The 19073-nt window shown below is 46.3% G+C and overlaps 9 protein-coding genes across 9 annotated transcripts; 5 read left to right on the plus strand and 4 right to left on the minus strand.

Moving 5' to 3' along the window:
- Nucleotides 1-1597: 1597 nt before the first annotated feature.
- FPRO_05551 (uncharacterized protein) lies at nt 1598-1847 on the plus strand (the record flags this gene model as incomplete). The annotated part of the gene is made up of 2 exons (XM_031229633.1): nt 1598-1722; nt 1778-1847. The coding sequence occupies 2 exons, from the start codon at nt 1598-1600 to the stop codon at nt 1845-1847; spliced, it is 195 nt and encodes a 64-aa protein (XP_031079850.1).
- A 463-nt stretch (nt 1848-2310) lies between these two features.
- On the minus strand, nt 2311-3214 carry FPRO_05550 (uncharacterized protein; the record flags this gene model as incomplete). Its single annotated transcript, XM_031229634.1, has 5 exons — nt 2311-2517; nt 2574-2756; nt 2814-2927; nt 2988-3098; nt 3179-3214. 5 exons carry the CDS (start codon nt 3212-3214, stop codon nt 2311-2313), a joined length of 651 nt encoding a protein of 216 aa, XP_031079851.1.
- Nucleotides 3215-4594: 1380 nt separating this feature from the next.
- On the plus strand, nt 4595-6583 carry FPRO_05549 (uncharacterized protein; the record flags this gene model as incomplete). The annotated part of the gene is made up of 5 exons (XM_031229635.1): nt 4595-4612; nt 4662-4758; nt 4816-5223; nt 5275-5365; nt 5413-6583. 5 exons carry the CDS (start codon nt 4595-4597, stop codon nt 6581-6583), a joined length of 1785 nt encoding a protein of 594 aa, XP_031079852.1.
- A 280-nt stretch (nt 6584-6863) lies between these two features.
- On the minus strand, nt 6864-7778 carry FPRO_05548 (uncharacterized protein; the record flags this gene model as incomplete). Its single annotated transcript, XM_031229636.1, has 1 exon — nt 6864-7778. One exon carries the CDS (start codon nt 7776-7778, stop codon nt 6864-6866), a length of 915 nt encoding a protein of 304 aa, XP_031079853.1.
- Nucleotides 7779-8853: 1075 nt separating this feature from the next.
- Nucleotides 8854-9342, plus strand: FPRO_05547 (uncharacterized protein; the record flags this gene model as incomplete). Its single annotated transcript, XM_031229637.1, has 1 exon — nt 8854-9342. One exon carries the CDS (start codon nt 8854-8856, stop codon nt 9340-9342), a length of 489 nt encoding a protein of 162 aa, XP_031079854.1.
- A 1547-nt stretch (nt 9343-10889) lies between these two features.
- Nucleotides 10890-12563, plus strand: FPRO_05546 (related to OrfH-unknown, trichothecene gene cluster; the record flags this gene model as incomplete). Its single annotated transcript, XM_031229638.1, has 2 exons — nt 10890-12188; nt 12243-12563. 2 exons carry the CDS (start codon nt 10890-10892, stop codon nt 12561-12563), a joined length of 1620 nt encoding a protein of 539 aa, XP_031079855.1.
- A 142-nt stretch (nt 12564-12705) lies between these two features.
- Nucleotides 12706-14261, minus strand: FPRO_05545 (uncharacterized protein; the record flags this gene model as incomplete). Its single annotated transcript, XM_031229640.1, has 3 exons — nt 12706-13082; nt 13133-13904; nt 13968-14261. 3 exons carry the CDS (start codon nt 14259-14261, stop codon nt 12706-12708), a joined length of 1443 nt encoding a protein of 480 aa, XP_031079856.1.
- Nucleotides 14262-15806: 1545 nt separating this feature from the next.
- On the plus strand, nt 15807-17369 carry FPRO_05544 (uncharacterized protein; the record flags this gene model as incomplete). The annotated part of the gene is made up of 1 exon (XM_031229641.1): nt 15807-17369. One exon carries the CDS (start codon nt 15807-15809, stop codon nt 17367-17369), a length of 1563 nt encoding a protein of 520 aa, XP_031079857.1.
- A 474-nt stretch (nt 17370-17843) lies between these two features.
- FPRO_05543 (uncharacterized protein) lies at nt 17844-18967 on the minus strand (the record flags this gene model as incomplete). The annotated part of the gene is made up of 3 exons (XM_031229642.1): nt 17844-18552; nt 18608-18758; nt 18814-18967. The coding sequence occupies 3 exons, from the start codon at nt 18965-18967 to the stop codon at nt 17844-17846; spliced, it is 1014 nt and encodes a 337-aa protein (XP_031079858.1).
- Between the last annotated feature and the right edge of the window lie 106 nt (nt 18968-19073).

A 19073-nucleotide genomic window follows, 5' to 3' on the forward strand; every position in this document is an offset into this window, starting at 1 on the left:
GTCAAGGAAGCCTCCGCCGTCTGTGGTGGTGCTGTGTTATTGCAGACCGCATCATGTCACTCTGTGCCCGCTGCCGCCCGTTGATCAGCCACTCTACCTTCAATTTTGGGTGCAGAACGGCTCTTCAAGCCTCAGATCTCGAAGATGAAGTCTATAGATCCAGCGTCTATAATCCAGCGAGCAAAAAGAGTCTGAATTGTCTCTTGGAAGTATCGACTAATTTCATGGTGATGCTAACTGACGTTCTGGAAGTCGCCTTCCCATTGAGAAACCACTCTGTGTCTAACCAAAACTTAGATGTTGAAGGGTTTCCTAGAATCTCAGAATGTGAGAGTGCTATGAATCAGTGGTTCAGTCATGCCTCAGTAATGTTCCCACCCTTTGAGCAGCCAAATTCTACCATGGAGAAAAGGCCAACTCTCCACAAATCTGTTAACCTACACATTGGGATTCTATACATGTATTACTACTAGGTATTCCCTCCTGTTGCCATAGGCATTCTACCTCTCTAAGCTGCTGCTGACCCTGGAACAGTCATTCAAAAATCGCCTTACAGCACTGCAAACTATCTCATTACTTGAGGTCTGCCACCGATCAGATAGGAGAGCCAACAGAGCTGCTCACAATTCGAGACAACTTGCAAGATGCAGTGTCAAGCATGTCACAATTATTCAGTAACCTGAATAGGCTTCGACTCGTACGGTGGTTGCCTGTCAGCGCGTAAGTCAGGATTGACGCAATAGGTGTATTGCGACGCTTGCTGATGTATCTCGCTTTAGTATTGGATGTATGGCAATACCAATTGCACTCAGCGTTGTTACCGCGAAATTGGAAACAACGAATGCTCCGTCTACGCCAATCAACTGTTGGGGTGCCGGCTCCGAAAAGTACAGTCTGATTGCTTTTACCGAAGCCCTGAGCTTCTTCTATCCTCAATACGATGACGTCGAGCTGCTAAAGGCAGCTGTGAGACAGGCAGCGGACCAAGTTGAGACTGTGTCCCAAGCGAATGGCCTGTGGGCCACAAACTTAAGCTGGACGGAAATTCTCCTAAAAGATCCCAGTTCATACTTCAGAATAGTTCTGTTGATTGATATATGTATCAATAAGGGGAGAGTTGCAGATGACCAAGACCTGCCTGAGTGGCTATTATGTCGGGACAAAGTCAACAGCCCGGACGCCTTTCTGGATAATTTGTACGAAACAACTCTACAGGGGTTTTCTCCAACCTTAGGGGGGCTTTTATTATCTCAATTAGCAGAGCTTGGAGAATGAACTATATCTCATTGTAGATGAGGGCTATGTTATTAGATGTTGCGCTATGAAATGGCCTATATAATATATATACATCTGGCTCAGACTAGTAGTTATCTCTTAGGATGAGATTAGTTAATATAATTATATAAAATAAAATAATTATTTTATAAAATTAAGTACAGGGTGTATATAAAATAGTAATAAGCTTATAATATATATTAATAGCTATTTATAGAGGATAAGAAAAACATAGAGTTAGACTTTTAAAACTATTATATTTACCTCTAGCTCTAAAAACATACCTGCACTTTCAGTAGGACTGAACTGCCTTAAAGTTGTGATGCCAACATCCGCGTTAATACATCTGCTGACTGTCCAAATTGATTTCGGGCAGGCTGATAAACGCGCTCTGTGGCGGTTTAAGGGCGGCAATATCGATAACTTGGATAACGGCGTGCCTGTATCGTAAGTCTGAACAACATAATCAAGTTACATAGCTTTTTTATAATATCTTTAATAGAGTTTACAGTGCAAGCTGTCCTGATAGTGTTGTAGATCCTAAGGGGGCATCCTTACAGGACGAATCCTAATCTATACCTATTATAATAGCCCTAACCAGCTCTTTAAACTTTAAAGGAAAGGGTAAGATTATAAATAATATTAAAGACTAAAGGATATATTAAATATTATTATAAAAAAATATTAATTTATTATTAAATAACATTAAGAATGATTATTTATATAATAAAAAGGTTAAATTATTTAAGGTTGTATTAATTAAGTTATTTAAGCTAGTTTAAAAAAGTTAAATTGTTAATACTTTTCTTAAGCTAAGTTATATTTAAGTAATTAAAAGCTTTAATAGCTAAAAGAGTATAAGGTAATTAAGTTTATAAAACTAATACATAATAATTTTAAATATAATATATATTGCACTACAGAGTTTACTGCTGCCTTGTTCCTTCTTATCCTACTTAACTGCTGAAGGACCTGCTATAAAAGCAGCTAAGATCCCTTTAGAGCGCGCTCCTCTCAGCAGCAGTATGTAGGTTCTTAGCACGCTCCGTTAATCATGACATTCCAATTCCGGACATCATACTGAGCGCCCATAACAAGCCACGTATCAATAGCCTGGCAGCAATTGGTACAACCAGGATTAGGAACCCAGCAGTCAGCTTTGACGTGCCGCTGGCATTTCTCAATCACCAGTTCAGCCAGATAGCCCTGCCAGTCGCAGCGGTCGCTGACCACGTAGTCATTCTGTATACATTCAGCCGTCGGCCCGGTAGTATCGTGGGAAAAGAAACGCAGCTTACGTCATTGCAGAACCAAATAGCAGACTGCCAGTTGCACGTCATGCGTGCGCATGATCTTGCAGGGGCACCGCACCCAAAGTCTCCAAGCCTCTTTAGATGGTCAATGCCTTGGCGCGCGTCACTGACTTTCGTGCGAAAGCTTTGGCCTCCGTTTGGGCCTCCCCCATCGCAAGCAACGCGAGTCTGAGCATTATCACATGAGATCCATGAACTGAGAAGAGCAATTGAAGAGGGACTTACCGGCTGTCGAGCTTCCAGAGCCCGTATAGTTACCTTCGTGCTGTCGTCTTTCGTCTTGTTGTCGGCAAACTCGGCGAAGTTGGGGTTGAGCTTTTCTATCTGAGCCAGCACCTCCTGCGAGTGATTATATGTCAGCTATGTCGTCATGAAATACATGTTCAGCTGTTGAATTACCTCAGCTGTACCCTTGAAGGTATGGTTCTTACCGCCCTCTTCAATGGGACCGACCCAAGTCATAGGTACAATAGTGTAGCCCTCTGGGATATCTGAACGGATGTCAACCGCCTGAGAACTAATCAGCATGAGTAATAATAAATATCTAATGTGTATAAGCATGCCATAGCAGACACCATACTTAGACCCACGAAGGGCATAAGCGAGGTCAAGATAGACGACTTCATAATGAGGGAGGTGATTTAAAATGTTGTGACTCGAGTGATGTCGAGATGGTTTGAGTGTAGAACTTCTGAGTAATTTGGAGACTGGATTCCAGTTTATATATCCAATTCTGGAGGGGAAAGCACGCAACCTTGCAAAACCTGGGTTCCATGTACGATGTCTTGAGTCAGTAGTCATATGTTCATCGTGGTGCAGAGAGTCCTTCAATTGCATGTCTTACGATAATTCCCTTGCTTCTCTTTTCATACATCCACATTGCTATCCACATTGTAAACCATTTTCGGCATATTTTTCAAATGCTACGCCTGGATAAATTAATTAAACAACAGGCTAAATGAAAATAGTCTGTATGTCTAACAAATACGGCTGTATTATTCATTATCTGCAACTTATGCCCTATAAAGGCTATTCGTATAGTAAGCGAGCTTGGCGAAAGACAGCAAATGCAACTGATACATACAGGCCAGTTAGTTATTATGTCCCCAACTTTACTCATGAACTGTTCAACAAAATATTTATCCCTGCTTTAATTCTTCTAGCCACTCCTGGAAAAGCTTCTGTAACTAAGGTATTGACATCTTTACAGCTATTGACTTTTATGTTTAGCAAGACTCACTGGGTTTGGTTTGTCTGAGACTAGGTGGAGCTCACCAAATATTAGTCGCCTGGCTTGCTGTTACTTGTTTGTCTTACTAAATCGTCGTCAAACCACCTTCAAAATATCAGTTAATACATATTATCGTAATGAATTTAATTACATATCTCAAGAGGGAAGATTGGCGTTGTTTACTCTTATTGTCAACATCACGAAACGGAAATAGGTCGGATTAATGTTATTTCGGCACGCTCCGGCTATTCGCCGGAACTCATTAATTATGCATTTCGGCCTAGACAGCTTAAACCTGAAACCTCACTCACTATTATTTCAATCTCACCCCGCTGTCTCCTCTACTCCCCCCATTTTACGACCTCAGCCGCAACCAATCATCGCGTAATTATTGAACATGAATTTCAGTACAGATGAAAATGAGGCTACAGGAAAACCAAATTCCGGCCGCACCGCCTGTACAGAGTGTTCGCGTCGTAAGCAGAAGGCAAGACCAGCCAGCCTCAATCGATTCGCTACGCAGCTAATTTCAACAACAGTGCGACCGTAATTGGCCCTGTAATAACTGCCAAAAACGGAATGTAGCAAGCAAATGTCATTTCAGGTCCGTCGAACGTCAGAGTCCACGTCAAAAGAAGCGCCCAATAGATACTGGATTTCACGAGGAAACGATTGAAGACGAATCTGGTGAAGAAATGGATGAGGCACAAGTGCTTCAGGTTTTAGGGTACGACTCAGAGTCTTTCGTCTCTAAGATTTGTATTAAAGTGAAAGTATGCTAGACCGCCCCAACGTTAGCCATAACAGGAAAGGCAAAAGGAGAGCGACTAATAATAGACCAGAAAGAGAAGACACCGCCGAGTCAACCTCGCATGGATCCTAAGTCATGCCCACAACTTCAACACGTTCTGGATGTACTTCCTACACGATCATTTATGGGTAAGTTTCTAGCAACTGTCTGAATATTGCCTGACGGATTTTAAATCCCACGTTTAGACACCCTTGTTCAAAACTTTTTCGACAACGTCAACTTTCACTATTACATCATCTATCCCTCGACCTTTCTAGATGATTACCGGGACTGGTGGGCCGATCGGATCTTAGGAAACCCCCTTAAGTTACAATGGACGTGTCTTCTGACTGTCATTTGCGCATGCTCCGCTCAATATCTAAGTATCGAGCTACAAGGAAAGGTTGAGCATGAACTCGGTGAAAAGACCCAGACACTCACAGAACGGTACCACAGTGCTTCAAACGATCTTTACAGCATCATTCCACCTAGAAAAGGTCACTTACATGGTGTACAATACTTGCTACACTCGTGTTACTGGTACAAGTCGGAAGCCCGGTTCACGGAGTGTTGGTATAGCTTATCCGCCGCTATTCGGGAAGCTCAAGAGATTGGTATGGTTCGAATTCACGTAGCCTACCGGCAGCGCTAATGTATTTTCGCAGGTATGCATCAAGAAGCTTCTAAGCTCGACATGTCTGACTTTGAACGCGAAATGTACCGACGAGTTTGGTGTGTGCTTGATACATGGGATTGGTAGGTACTCTGCTGGCAAAATAGTCAACATATCTGATAAGTGATAGGCAAATGTCTGCACTGCTATCAAGACCTCTGATGATAGATCGAACCTGTTGCAAGGTCGGGCTGCCCGAGCTGACCCTCGAAGGCACCACTCCATCACCGCTGTTACACTTGAAATTACAGTCCGAGCTTATTAGAAAGCTTTTCAATCGGTTTGGGTCTACCAAAAATGTCGTTGAGTCTGCCGACATTCAAGAGTATCAGAAAATGTTGGAAGACTGGATGGAGAAGTTTCCACCGATATTTGACCTCAATAATCCGGATTATAGCCAGGACGTTATTTGCCCATGGATTCCGCTCCACCGCCATTATATTCACACGATGGGATACTCCATGATTCTGGATCCTTTTCGTGTTCGATTGGCCACATCCATCGATGCCAAAACCGCGACCAACGCTGAGGTCCAAATAAGATCAGACGGCATAGACTACGCTTTGAAGTTGATGAACACTCTACGTGGGTTCTTCAACCATGTCTGGCCTCGTGATGCTAAGTTCCACTTCGTCATATTTTCAATTTTCGACACGGCTGCCTTATACTCGAGCATTCTGGTCCACGACAAAGATGGCTCAGCCCCCAGGCGTCAAGAGATACTCGACTCATTTGACATGGCTCTAGATATGATCAGGCATTTGAGGACGATTGCTCCAAACTTTCAACTTTACCATAAGATCCTTCGTCGACTACGCATCAAGGCTCGGGGCAAGGTTCCCAGGATTCCACAAGTCAATGAACCTCCACGCAAGTGTCTGAAAACCTCTGGTTCGAAATCGGCATCGCCTCTGCTGGATGCATGTGCTGCACCCAGCACCATCTCCAACTGCCAGAGCAACAGCCCTTCTGTTGACTCTCACAATGAAGCGTACACAGCCTCAGTCACCCGATTATCAAACGCCGGCCTTGAACATAATCTACTAGGTCAACCAAATCTTGGCCCTCAACGCCACCACCCCTCTCATGGCACGGTACAAGCTCATGAAATATCTATGGTTGGTCAATCACTTATGGCCCAGTCCAGTATGGATAAGAATATCCCATCTTTATCGAGCCTTGATGACGGGGGCTTAGAGCAACCTATTTTTGCATCTATATCTGAAGAGGAACTTGGAAATCTAGCCGAATTGTGGAGATGGCAAGATTTGGACTTGGCCATTATCGATCACTCAAACTGATAATATTTGAAAGACGATACATGTTTAGTCAGTGGTTACAAGGCGTATAGTAATATTATTTGCATTGCAATTTGAACCTGATGTGAATCTGGGATACTCCAGGATAGCTTCAGGTCAACAGATATTTAGAACCATAAACTGAAAATAGTCAGAAGGCTTTTGCAATATGAGTAGGTATGACACTATAGCAGAGCCTGTTGTATTGTGTAAGAAACCATCAATCATTGCAACAAGGTATTTGACATTTATAATTTAACCCTAGTAAAGATAAAAGAACCACCTAGACATACTGCTCAAACCACTTAAGCATCTCAGCTGGCTCCTTTGCAAAGTAATTATAACCATCAAAGCGCCTATCAGTATCCTCAATCCAGACCATTTTCTTTTCCTTACTTCCAAGAGCATCAAAGATTTGTTGGCTGTCAGAGGTATCAATCAGAAAATCTTTGCGAACCTGAGCAAAAAGGGTCGGAACCGTTACATTCTTTGCCAAAGGCAGCGGAGTCAGTTCCGCCAACTTGAAGCCAGTAAGCTCATAGATGCGCTTATCAAAGGCGGCGACTGTGGCCTCCTTATCAAGGCCGGAGTTAATAGCTCCCTTCTCGACAAAGGCATGCCCAGAGACAGCTTGGAGAAGAATCATGGCCTTGATGGTCTTGAAGTACTCTGGGAAATGTGTCATTGCGTGGATGGTGGCGTTTCCACCCATGCAGCGGCTGAGAAGACCAATGCTGTTGTTCTTGGTTTCGGGGCGAGACTGGGCATATTTTAGAGACCCAACAACATCACGGGCTTCATAATATCCCAAAGCGCCGCACATACCGCCGGAGCCAGTATCACTGATGCCATGGTTGCGAAGGTCGTAACAAATAATGTTGTAACCGGCATCGTGTAGGCTCTTGTAGTCAGGGAGAAAGTTGACTTCGAAACCACCGAAACCGCCATATCCCTCCAGATGACCAGGATACCCGTATCGGTTGCAAGTCATTGGGTGGTTGGCGATAATGAGTTTTTGTGAATTTTCTGCGGGGATGAACCATCCTTGCAGAATGGTTCCGTCGAGAGACGGAAAGAAGATGTCTTCGTATTTCATGCCGTACTGGTCCGGGCGTCGGAGAATGGGGGAGCGCTGCCCATTTTTGAAGAGCTGGGCGTAACTCTCAACGAATTTGTTGATAGCTTCGGTGGACGACATCTTTGAAAGAATTGGGATTTAAAATTGTTTTTCTAGAGTTCACTGCAATGTATAGCTGAGATGTTTTTCGAGTTCCAGGATTATTTGACGCGGTCATTTGTGTTTTTTCTATACTTTTCTCAAAGACGTTTTCGGCCGACTCTCGTCGGCAACAGCCTCAGTGATCGGGTTGGAGAACAGCGCTAAGCATCTAGAGTATGATATCACAACAGCAGCTTTCGGCATGTGCGGAGATAAGCAACGCCATCCGAAAATCCTATACAGTACCAACACATCCTGGCTTGTGATTGGATTTGCAATGCGACATCCGTAAGTGGCGTCTGCATCTTTAGCCATGTTAGTAATAAATTAATTCTAAGGGCCGAAAAGGTGCAAAAAGTCCACCGATTCTCGGATTTTGTAACTTGCACCACTACTAAGACCTTGTAAAGTGAATATGAAAGGAGTGATTTAGATAATAAATTAAAGATTGGTATGCTTGGTAGTTTTTAGACGGGGATTTGAACCTGGAGGGTCTCTTTTGTCTGTCTTCTAAGTATGTTATGTGTCCGCTAAGTCAAGAAAGGTCATCCCGATTACAGCCGCGGATACACCGAGTTCTGCTACTGAAGGGCCTACGGTGGTATGTCAAATGTTTGCGACATGTTTCAGAACACAATTACTCTGCATGCCTGTACAATATGCAGTAATGAATTAACAGAATCGATTTTAGGCTATTAATACACCAGTAATCGGATCTACGGCACAATATAGTAAACTGCCGATGGATTAAGCTTTTAATAGACAAGGAAAATAAAATTATGCGCATACAATGAGCAAGGCTGTATGGAACAAACTTCTCGTACCACAGGGGTATAAACCTTCCTCCAGGAAGTACAAAAGAGAAAGTAATCCCGCATTCAGTTTCGTAGTTGCTGATTCTTAAACCTCCAGAGACATATGCTCCACTTATAACCTACTTGCAGTAGCCAGTGCTTCCTCTTTCCACAATATCCCGGATGTGAGTTAACGTTCCAATCTGGCAACATAAGTAAGAAGAAGCCCATACTAATAATCCACCAGCCTTTCACCAATCATGCTTGCCAAAGTCGTCCTCCTTACCGTAGTCGCTTGCCATGCATGGGCATCACCCTATGTCGTCACCAACCCAGAAGATCTAAAGAACGACTGGCACAGCAATGACTATACTGGAACTCGCGGCAAGGACCAGATGATTCATTGGAAGTTCACCATTGAAGGACACAACGCCGTCCCCGATCCAGGCGACTTCTCAACGGTTTGCAAGGGCGTGCAGAACGGGGAGCTGTGCGGCGAACCATGCACCAAGCCCGGGGCGTTTGTGGCATGCAAGGATGAAGCTTATGAGGCGCGTCAGTGGTTTAATGATTATGGCACTACGGTTGAAGTGCGCCGAACTACGCTTCCTGATGCTGGGAAGAAGGTCATTACCAGTGCTATGGCCAATATCACTGAACAGGACGTGGTTGGCACGGTGCACTACAAGCTGAAGTTTGGGGATTTCCAGAAACAATTCATTTCTACGTTTCATCCTCCATCGGCTTGAATTTAGGGAAACTCTAGCTAAAATATATATATCTTATCTTTCCTGTTAATTATGTTAACTTCCTAGTGTTGTATACCAATATTAACCGGTTGCCCATAGTTAATTGCTGAATCAATACAAATTCATTGGATCCTGTGGCTGAAACGTGGTCTTCAATGCCGGGATGTGGAGCCGCTCCCGTCTTTTGAACGGCCCGTGTCGATGCCACGAGGGTACGACATGGTGGTTAAACTCACCAGGTTGATATAACTAGGGTCAAAAGATAAACCCACTGTTAAGATCATTTACTATTGAAATATTTGACTCATGTACTTCTAGGTGCGGCGCGGTGATGGCTTGTGACAAAGCAGACATGTCCTGCCTCTATAGCATGACTTCCCAGAGTATCATTCAGATGAAAATAAAGAGATGACTACTAGAGGCGTCCTTGTTCACAACCAAAGCACGCCTTTTTATCGTGTCCGACATTTCAAAAGAACCGGACGGTGCGCCGTCTCTCTGCCGATATCGTTTTCTTGCCAGTCAGTTCAACACCAAAAGGTATCGTTGCAGCTACTTCGACATGTCTGCGCGACAAGGTTGTGACCGAGGCAATGCATGCAATCGTTGCTGGCTACAGCTAAGCTGTTCAAACCTGAATGCGCCTGTGCGCCCGAGTCACATTCTCCTCTGTAGATCACCTCTACGGTCTGATCGAAATGCAACGTTGCGCTCAAATCTCGATCGACAAGTCCCCGCATCTCGTCAGGGGTAGGCGCTTCGTGATTAAGCCATGCATTGATCAAAACGATTTATTTCCGAATTTCATGCGGCCCGAACAAAAGGACCCGTTACGCGCCGCGTGAGTATCCAAACTAGGTGTCATGAAACAAATGATAAATGACTCTATTTTCCGCGACAAAACTTCCCCGTGAAGGAGAAAAGTCCCTGCTGCTATTCGCCACGTGCTTAGGGAGATCAGCCAGGACCCGGCATCACAAGCTCCAGGGTTCCTATCAATGAGGATATATCTGTTGCACTGGCCTATCACATCTTATCATGGGGTCTATTGGGCATCGGAAACAAAGCCGGTTTCAAAGCACCAGCTATCCCCAGTGCTATACCACTGCTAATTATTAACCCTCCTTAACCAAAAGGTTTCGCTTTAAGTGGAAGCTCATTTCCTAAGGGATCGATACAGAATGCACTGGTCACGGAGCTATGTAGGCCAAGTCGAAATCTCCTGACTACTGTTTTACCTGCATGAACTCATACTACAGCGTCGAGTGACAACCCCTTATTGGCTCACGTGAAATTAATAGCAGCTGGCTTTGCTTTTCAGACAGAATTCGGATAGGAGACGAAGACATAGAACCGCAAGATACGCGCTTGATTCAATTGCCAATCGGCCAGAAGACTTGATACAAATATGCAATGTCTGCTCCATACTTTTGTGACTGTTCAGATAACATTTTCTCTCGGTAGCTGACAATTATTGACATTCATCACCTTCTTGAACAGATCAGCTAAAGGAAACATTTTGATCCTTTCCAATCTTCGGAGCCAATATGAAACTCTCTGTTGGGTTGCATACTTGTCTCCTCGGCGTTATTACGCAGTATGTTGCACAATCATGGGCACTATCAGGAGAGGCGAAAGCAATGGTTGAAGACTCTATGGAGTGGATGGATAGGTTCTACGACCCCAAGATCTCACAGCTGTACGACCTCAACTCCAACGCCGCAATGAACCACGAGACACTGGCCTCTACGTGGTATGCGGTCGGGCTTCTTGCACGGAACGGCGACGGCGATGCCTCAAGGGCTGAGGATGTCATAAGATATGTTATCAAGGACCAGCACGACAATCCCAAAGATTTGTGGTATGGCGACTATACGCGAGAACCAGAGGAGCCAACGGTTGGAACAGCATGGTACCCTGCCAAAATGTACGGATCGTGGGACCCCAATTGGCGAGGTTTTGTGGGTCTCAGCTTCATCACGATATACGAAGAGTTCGGCGATCTGTTATCTGACGATTTGAAGGGGCTTATGCTGGACAGTCTATATAACTGCAGTATTGGCGACTCGTACCGCGTGGGTGGTGTCAACGGAGATAATCTCTATCCATCGTACAGCAACCCTGCAATCATGCGCGCGATCGGGACAAGCTGGACTGGTCGCCAAGTTGGCGATGACAATATGACACAGGCTGGAGAGGATTATGCGAAAGAGATTGTTAACCTCTTTGACTTGCATGATACACTTTCTGAATTCAACTCGGCGACTTATACCGGCATTTCACTCTTTGGCCTTACGCTTTGGTGCAAGTATGGCGATGAGGATAGTATTCTCTCCAAGAGAGGCCCAGATCTCTTGCGTGGTGTCTGGAATTACACATCGCAACTGTGGAATCCGAGCATGCGGAACCTCGCTGGTCCATGGGACCGCGCATATACCTTCGATATGACCAAGTCTCTCGGCATTCTATCTCACTTTCTCGCGCCCATCATCGGGAGGAAAGAGTCAGGTCTATGGCAGTACCCGGAGGTCATGAGCCATGCCCGTGACTGGGCTTGGGCACCACTCATTGCCGTCCACTCGGAATTCCACAACTCGTTGCTTTCGGATGATCTCAAGGAGTCACTGAAGACATTTGACGGAGAGAGGACATATGAAGGGAAGGCTTACTATCCGCCCTACGATCTTGATACCCGCAATATCACGACGTGGCTTAGCGAGTCGCTCATGATCGGAGCACAGTCGTATCGAACAAAGAGCGCAAACGGACCGTCGAATAACAAGGCCCAGTTCCATCCCGCTGTTGCACATTGGTCCTATGAAGATGATAACATCGGATGGCTCAGCGTAAGTTAACACGGCTTCAATATTCACTCCTGCTTTTACTAATGCAACATACAGCTCCGTCCTACCGAGGCCCACGTCCTGATGGAAGTCTCGCCAAAGAAACTGAAAGTCACTTATCCTGAAGGGACGAGCAGTTCAGTGTTTACTTTTGTGGCGTCTCCCTCACTTGCGAAGAGGGATGTCCAGTCGTGGGCTGATATTCAAGGCATCTCGATATCTGTGTCTGGAAATGCAAATCCCGAGCCACAGATCACATTCGCTGGTCGATATGGCGGTTCAGGAAGCCCGATTTACGATCACAATCATTGGACTTTTGTCCACACAATGCCTGCTGAGTTTGAGGGCGCTCCTGAGATTATCATTGAATTCGAATGAGGAAACCTGGCTCGAGACCAACAACATTTTTCTTCTGATGTACAACGTAGACTAGAAGATGTAACATTATGGTGTACACATGTTTTATAGATTTCAGCCAGTATCAATTTTCAATTTTATAAAGTCCCGTCGCTTAGAAGCATCATGCAAGTAAGCCTCCTACAATCAAAGCGGCAATAGTTATGATGAAAGCAGCCGATCCAGGCTGTAGAGAGGCGGAATCATTATCATCGTCGCCATTGCCAGCACCGGATTCTGATCCATTCCCTCCACTTGAGCCCGATCCACTCTTGTGATTCAACACAAAGATCTCGCCCGTCTTGTCCGAACTGAACCACAATCTACCCTTGGAGTCCCATGCCAGGCCAACGGGGCGGAAGCAGTCATCCGGACATTTTGTAATATCTTTGTTGTAAATTATGGGTGTAGTGGCGTTTGTACTTCGTGAAGAAGATGCAGGTTGGCCGTCTTGGAAATCTACGTACGAGACTTGGTAGCCGACTGGCGGGTTACGGTTCCCTAAGGACGTCAGCTGTGAACTGGGTTCTACGGTAGGGAGGATATCTTACAGCTTCCGTGAAAAGATACATAGGCCTTTGTACCATTCTCATCGAACTTCAGATCTAGAGGCGCGGTATGCGCTTGGAACGCTAGTACTGGAGCAACATAGTCGGACTTACATTCCTCGTCAGTAAGGGCTTTAGCATCATCACCATCCGCCTGACGATCAGCTGGAAATTGATCGCCTATCTTGAGATCGCCGAGATTGGGGAAGCCATCTGTAGACCAGAGGGTATAGCAAAGAGGGTAGCCGTAGTTGCCACCCTGATCATCAGAGCCATTGAGATAGCCGTGGAAGTTCATCTCCTCGCCTGGGTTGTCCTTGTGGATGTCTTTGCCGTCACGATGTAGTTCATCGGCTGAATTCTCGACACTGAAGATGCCGCCTGTCTCTGGATGCTCTGCTACGCCGACGGAATTGCGCAGACCCCAGCCGATAATCTCGCCGTCTAGGTAATCGTAGGGTTTCTTATCGGAATTGCTGCTGAATGATGAGATGTTGAAGGCGCGAATCTGAGAGCGGCCTGAGTCACGATCTTCAGCACCTGCGTCATCGTTTCCATCGCTGCCGCGGGACACGAGCAACATGTCTGGATGTTTCTGCGAGATCAGTAAGGTTCGTGAGGTGTGGCCTCCGTTGGTCATATTGGAGACCAGAGTCTTGACAGAAGAGCTGCTGAGGGTGACTTTGGATGGGTCATAGGACCATGCAAAGACCTCATCGGATGATGAAGCATAGATTGTTCGTCCATCTTTAGAGAGGGCGATGCCATGGTTAAGCTGTACAGTAGATCATTTAGTTGATGGTCGAAGGATAAAGGGTTCGGGAAATGAGTTTCTTACATTATTCTTCTTTAGCAGAGTGGTCTTCTTCTTGACTTGCAAGCAGGTTCCTCCTTCATCATCGAGTTCGAAATGGATTATACCATTTCCAGAGTCTATAACAATGAGAGCACCCTCGCTATCGAATAAAATACCTCGAGGTCGTCTGAGTTCATTGGCAATGATACTGTAGTTCCAGTTGTCGTCGGTAGCAGGTGCTGGATAGGATGTTTTGAGGGTCTTGAAGTTGCATTGCTGGGCTGAAGCGATGACGACGAGGAGCGTTACGGTGGCGAGGAGGCGGATGGACGCCATCGCAAAACGCGGGGTATCGATGACGTCGGGATTGAATGGTGGATCAGCCTGAGGTTAATTGATGTAACCAAACTACGGGAATGTTGATAGGACTGTATTTACCCTGGGGATGGGTATTAAAAAGGAAGTAAAGCCGTAGAGCATGGATGAGGATCAAACACACGATGATGGAGGAGACATTGTGATCAAGTGATCATAGGGAAGCTATCGTTAGGGACCATGGCCAAGAAAGTCACACGACTTTGTTACCCAATGAGACAGAAGACAGGGGTTAAGAAATTTTAGGCTAAGGTAGGCCGATCCTGGAGAAGTCAACTTAAGTAGCTTACCCTACATCGATATTGTGCGGAATTTGGGGAAGCCAATATAGAAGTACTGACTTGGCAGCTTCTTGATCTAATATACATGGGCGCAAATATCTGCAGCCTCAGCTTCGCCTACTTCCACACTCGCGATTTATGAGGAAGGTTGGACAATCAATTTAATTGTAAGGAAACAAAGACACGTTAGGGGCTATGAGTTCTCGCATCCAACGATTAAAGAATGGTTGAAAAATGATATTCTTAGACTTTTAAGAAAGTTGAGTTTAACAGATATCTATACTTGTTATGTCAGCTTAATAGGTTCCAAACTTGCAAATGCCCTAGAATTAGAGAATTCAAAATGTCATATAAATGAAGGGCTTAATGGACACTGTAAAAGCAGAAGGGAGAAATGCTGATGGCTTCACTAGGCATTTAATTTGAATCTTCTGACTGGATGAGTAATGTGAATTAATCTGATAGGGTTTTAGTCAGTTAATACAGCTCTGGGGTAATTCAGCGCTGATTCTAGACCTTGGCGGCCATCTCCGCTATCTAACCTTAGTCCCGAATATCTCGAATTGCTGGCCCAAGTGGCCATAAACAAAACGATACAGAAATTTGTTCCAGCTCCCAGGTGGAGTAAAAACCATCCCGCATCAGGAAGCAGGTTAAAAAGTCCCTTGTCTAATTCTCCACGGCACCTATTCCGATGCCGTGGTAGCCGGATTCTCAGCGGGTCATTGATAAGTAGCCCCATCGGGCAACGGATCTGACAGGCATCTAAGTGGCTGCAGCCAATGCCGACGTTCCTGAGCTTCTAGCGTGTACGACATCTCGGACACACTGCTCGTGAGTTACACGCGCCATCGCACACGACATCCTGGTCCAGGACTGATAAGTGTCGCTTATCGCCGTTGGGAGGGTCTGACGATGACCAATTACAGGCTTGATGTGACAGTAAATTGGGAAGGCCAGTGGTATCGTACCCCACGAATGAGTGCGATAACTAGGTGGGCACGGGAGAAGCGGCAACTGCTATCGGTCGAACCCTCAATTGTGCGGACCAATGTGGGGTTTGCAGGATCTAGAAATAGAGTATGAGAGCCTGCTCGTTTTGCCTCTCTCGACGTCCCTTTTTACTGCGTGGCCTGTGTCTTTCTCACCTCTCACCCACGTACGTCTCTAGCTGTAGCCCATCTCTACTATCCAGGCTCCTACAACGCCAAGGGCTCAGATCGGCATGGCTTCCTACAATGAGAAGCTCAAGGGCGGGGACCACGAGCTGTCCCTCGAGTCAGGCAGTGGCGACATTCCGGCCGCCGAAGCCTACACTTCATCAGCCGACTACGGACACGGCGTCTTGGCAAGCCTCCGCCGCTTCGAGGCTCGTATGGACAAGGCTCTCGGCGTCGAGTCAGAGGCTATCGTACGCAAAACAGAAGAGGACAAACGACCCGTGCCATGGCACGAGGAGCTCAACATGGCTCTGATCTGGGCCTCGGGTACTATGGGCATCAGCTGCTTCGCCACTGGGTTCTTGGGCTGGGAGTTTGGCCTGAGCTTGAAGCAGAGCCTGCTGATTTATATCTTTGCGTCTATCCTTGGTGGCTCGGTATCTTCATACTGCGCTACCTTTGGTGCTGCAACCGGACTACGTCAGGTTTCCGTCTCTCGCTACAGCTTCGGGTGGTATCCCAACAAGATCATTGCTTTCCTCAATGGTATTGAACAGTTGGGTTGGGCCTCTGTTGCCACCATCAGCGGTGGCCTGGCTCTTACGGCTGTTGCTGACGGGCATATATCCCTTGTCGTCGGTGTTATTATCATCGCCATCGTTTCGCTCGCCATCAGCTTTCTGGGTCTCAAATACATCCTGATCTATGAGCGATATGCCTGGTGTATCTACTTCATCGTATTTATGATCATCTTCGGCATGGTGGGACCGCACTCCGACAACAAGACCCCTGCCTCTAGTTCAGGCTTAGATCTCTCGGGCAATGTGCTTTCGCTGATTGCCATTGTTTACGGCAGCTCCGCATCATGGGCGACTATGGCTTCGGACTACTATGCACACTACCCAGCCAATACATCGCGGCTTAAAGTTTGGCTGTTGACTACTGCCGGTATTGGTATCCCTACAGCGATCGGTATGACTGCAGGAGCTACGGTTGCCAGCTCACTAAACAATGTCGAAGCTTGGAAGACCGCCTACGAGGATCCTCACCAGGGTCTTGGCTTCCTCATCAGAGACATGCTACATCCCCGAGGCTTCGCCAAGCTACTTCTCGTTCTGCTATCTTTCAGCGGCATCAACACCAACATCATGTCTCTCTACTCATCAGCCATTTCGTTCCAACAGATGGCCACCCCGTGTGCCAAAGTTCCTCGCTTCATCTGGACCCTCGGCAATTTCGTAATTGTCATAATTCTGGCTATCGTTGGTCGTCAAAAGCTCAACACATATCTACAGGACTTTCTGAGTCTCCTGGGTTACTGGTGCACAAGCTATTTCGTCATCCTTTTCGAGGAACACACCATCTTCCGCAAGCGTGACTTTGCAAACTACGACCTTGAGGGCTGGAACACTCGGGAGAGGCTGCCACATGGCATCGCTGCCTCTGTTGCCTTCCTCTTGGGTGTTGTTGCGTGGTGCATGGGAATGGTAGAGACCTGGTTCACTGGGCCACTTGGTAAGCTGATCGGAACATATGGAGGTGACGTTGCAAATGAGTTGACCTTTGTGGTCACCGCGATTGTGTACCCAATTGCTCGATACTTGGAACTCAAGTACTTCGGCAAATAGATTATAGCAAATAGCGTATGTTATCAGTAGAACATGAATTTCTCACTGTTATATTGTCTATCTGTTTCTGAACATGAGCATGGTGGTCTTGACGATATATGTTCCCACTGCATCAGCATGGCAGCACTAGGCGCTAGAGATGTCAGCTTTGTTCCCGATGCAACAACCTAATGCCTTGTACCATGGGTAGCCAGATTAGCCAATCAAAGGTCGCCATTAATTGGTGAGTAGTCAAGCAGGGCAACGCAGTAAAGGTGCTCTGAAGTAATAAGAGATTATATAAAAAATAGAAAAATATTAACATCCAAACATTCACTCATTATAACCCTGAGACCGTCAACTAGGACGTTCACCATGTAATTATGTTAGCTTACTTCAAGTCCCCCATTAGTTTAATAATCTGATCCAGTCTTATTTACCCTTCTCCTTATCTCCAGTATTTCCCCAATTAGTCATGATTCTCCTGTGGTTGTTTTACCTTGGCATTGAGTTCCTCGAATTCGCCATCTCAGCGGGTAATTCAGACATGGGCGAGTTATCGTGAGGGGAGGAAGCGATAGGAAGTTCGGAAACAGGTGATACAACCGTCTTGTAAGGCTCGATGGGAGGACTCTGATGCGGAGAACCTGCGCCGTCCACGAACATTTGGCTGTATCTTGGATCGCTGGGGGGAGGCGGGGAGCCCTGAGCTGGATAGCTGGCGTAAGTGTTGTTGTTGTAGTCGTAGATGACCGGAGGAGGCACATCTTGTTGGTGGCTCATCTGCTGTTGGTATTGTTGAGGGGGGATTCCAGGCGCAGGTGCAGGTGCAGGTGCAGGTGCAGGTGCCGCGGCAACCTCGTTGTTCTGCGGCTTCTTGCTTCGAAGGAACCAAAAGGCCAGCCCCAAGACGGCGATCAGTGCGACACCGCCGATAACGCCTCCAACGATGGCTCCAACTGGGGTAGGGTTGCTCGGTTCAGGCTCAGCTGTCTTTGTGGCAATGAAGCCCTTGGTGGTATCAATACTGGTAATGGTTTGCTCTCCAGTCGTACTACCCGTTGTTACCTTGATAACGGTTGATTCGTAGAAGGGAACCTGTTGTTCGGACTTTCCACAAAGATATATAGAAAGCTCGTCGCCGTCTTCCAGGACCTTGATGCCTGTCGCACAATAGGGATAGTCCACATTAACGACCCCGGTGCTGAATTCACACATTAGCCAAACCTTTGCAATCATTTGGGCCACAACAGACGAACCAACAAAGGGCACGCGGGTCTGTGCTATCACAGCTAGATGCGCGGGGATAGCACGTCGTGAAGATATTCTCGAAGCAACCAAAGTGTGAGCCGATGGTTTTGCAAGTCGTAGTCCAGGCATTCTCTTCGCCACATTTCCAGGTAGCCCAATCTATGTGACAGTATTAGATCATTGGAGGCTCAACATGATAATTAACAAGACAAACCGCTGCCCACGAGAGAATAGTAGCCACAGGAACCGTAGTTGTTTTGGCGACCGAAAAGATCGCGCTGATGAAGCGTCGCAGGAGCAGTCACAGCCGGGCCAGCCGCATCAAACGCGGGTGCAACTGCGACCTCTGTAGGCCGAATTTCTGCCATAGTTATAAAAGCGTGCTGGCGGTCAAAAGATCAATAAATTGTCAATGTCAAAAGATCTTCTTTTACTCAATGTGGAGACACCTTCAGAGTATTAGGGGGGGATAAA

This window comes from Fusarium proliferatum (genome assembly GCF_900067095.1).
Source record: "Fusarium proliferatum ET1 genome assembly, contig: FPRO_scaffold003, whole genome shotgun sequence".
NCBI classification, from domain to species: Eukaryota; Fungi; Ascomycota; class Sordariomycetes; order Hypocreales; family Nectriaceae; genus Fusarium; species Fusarium proliferatum.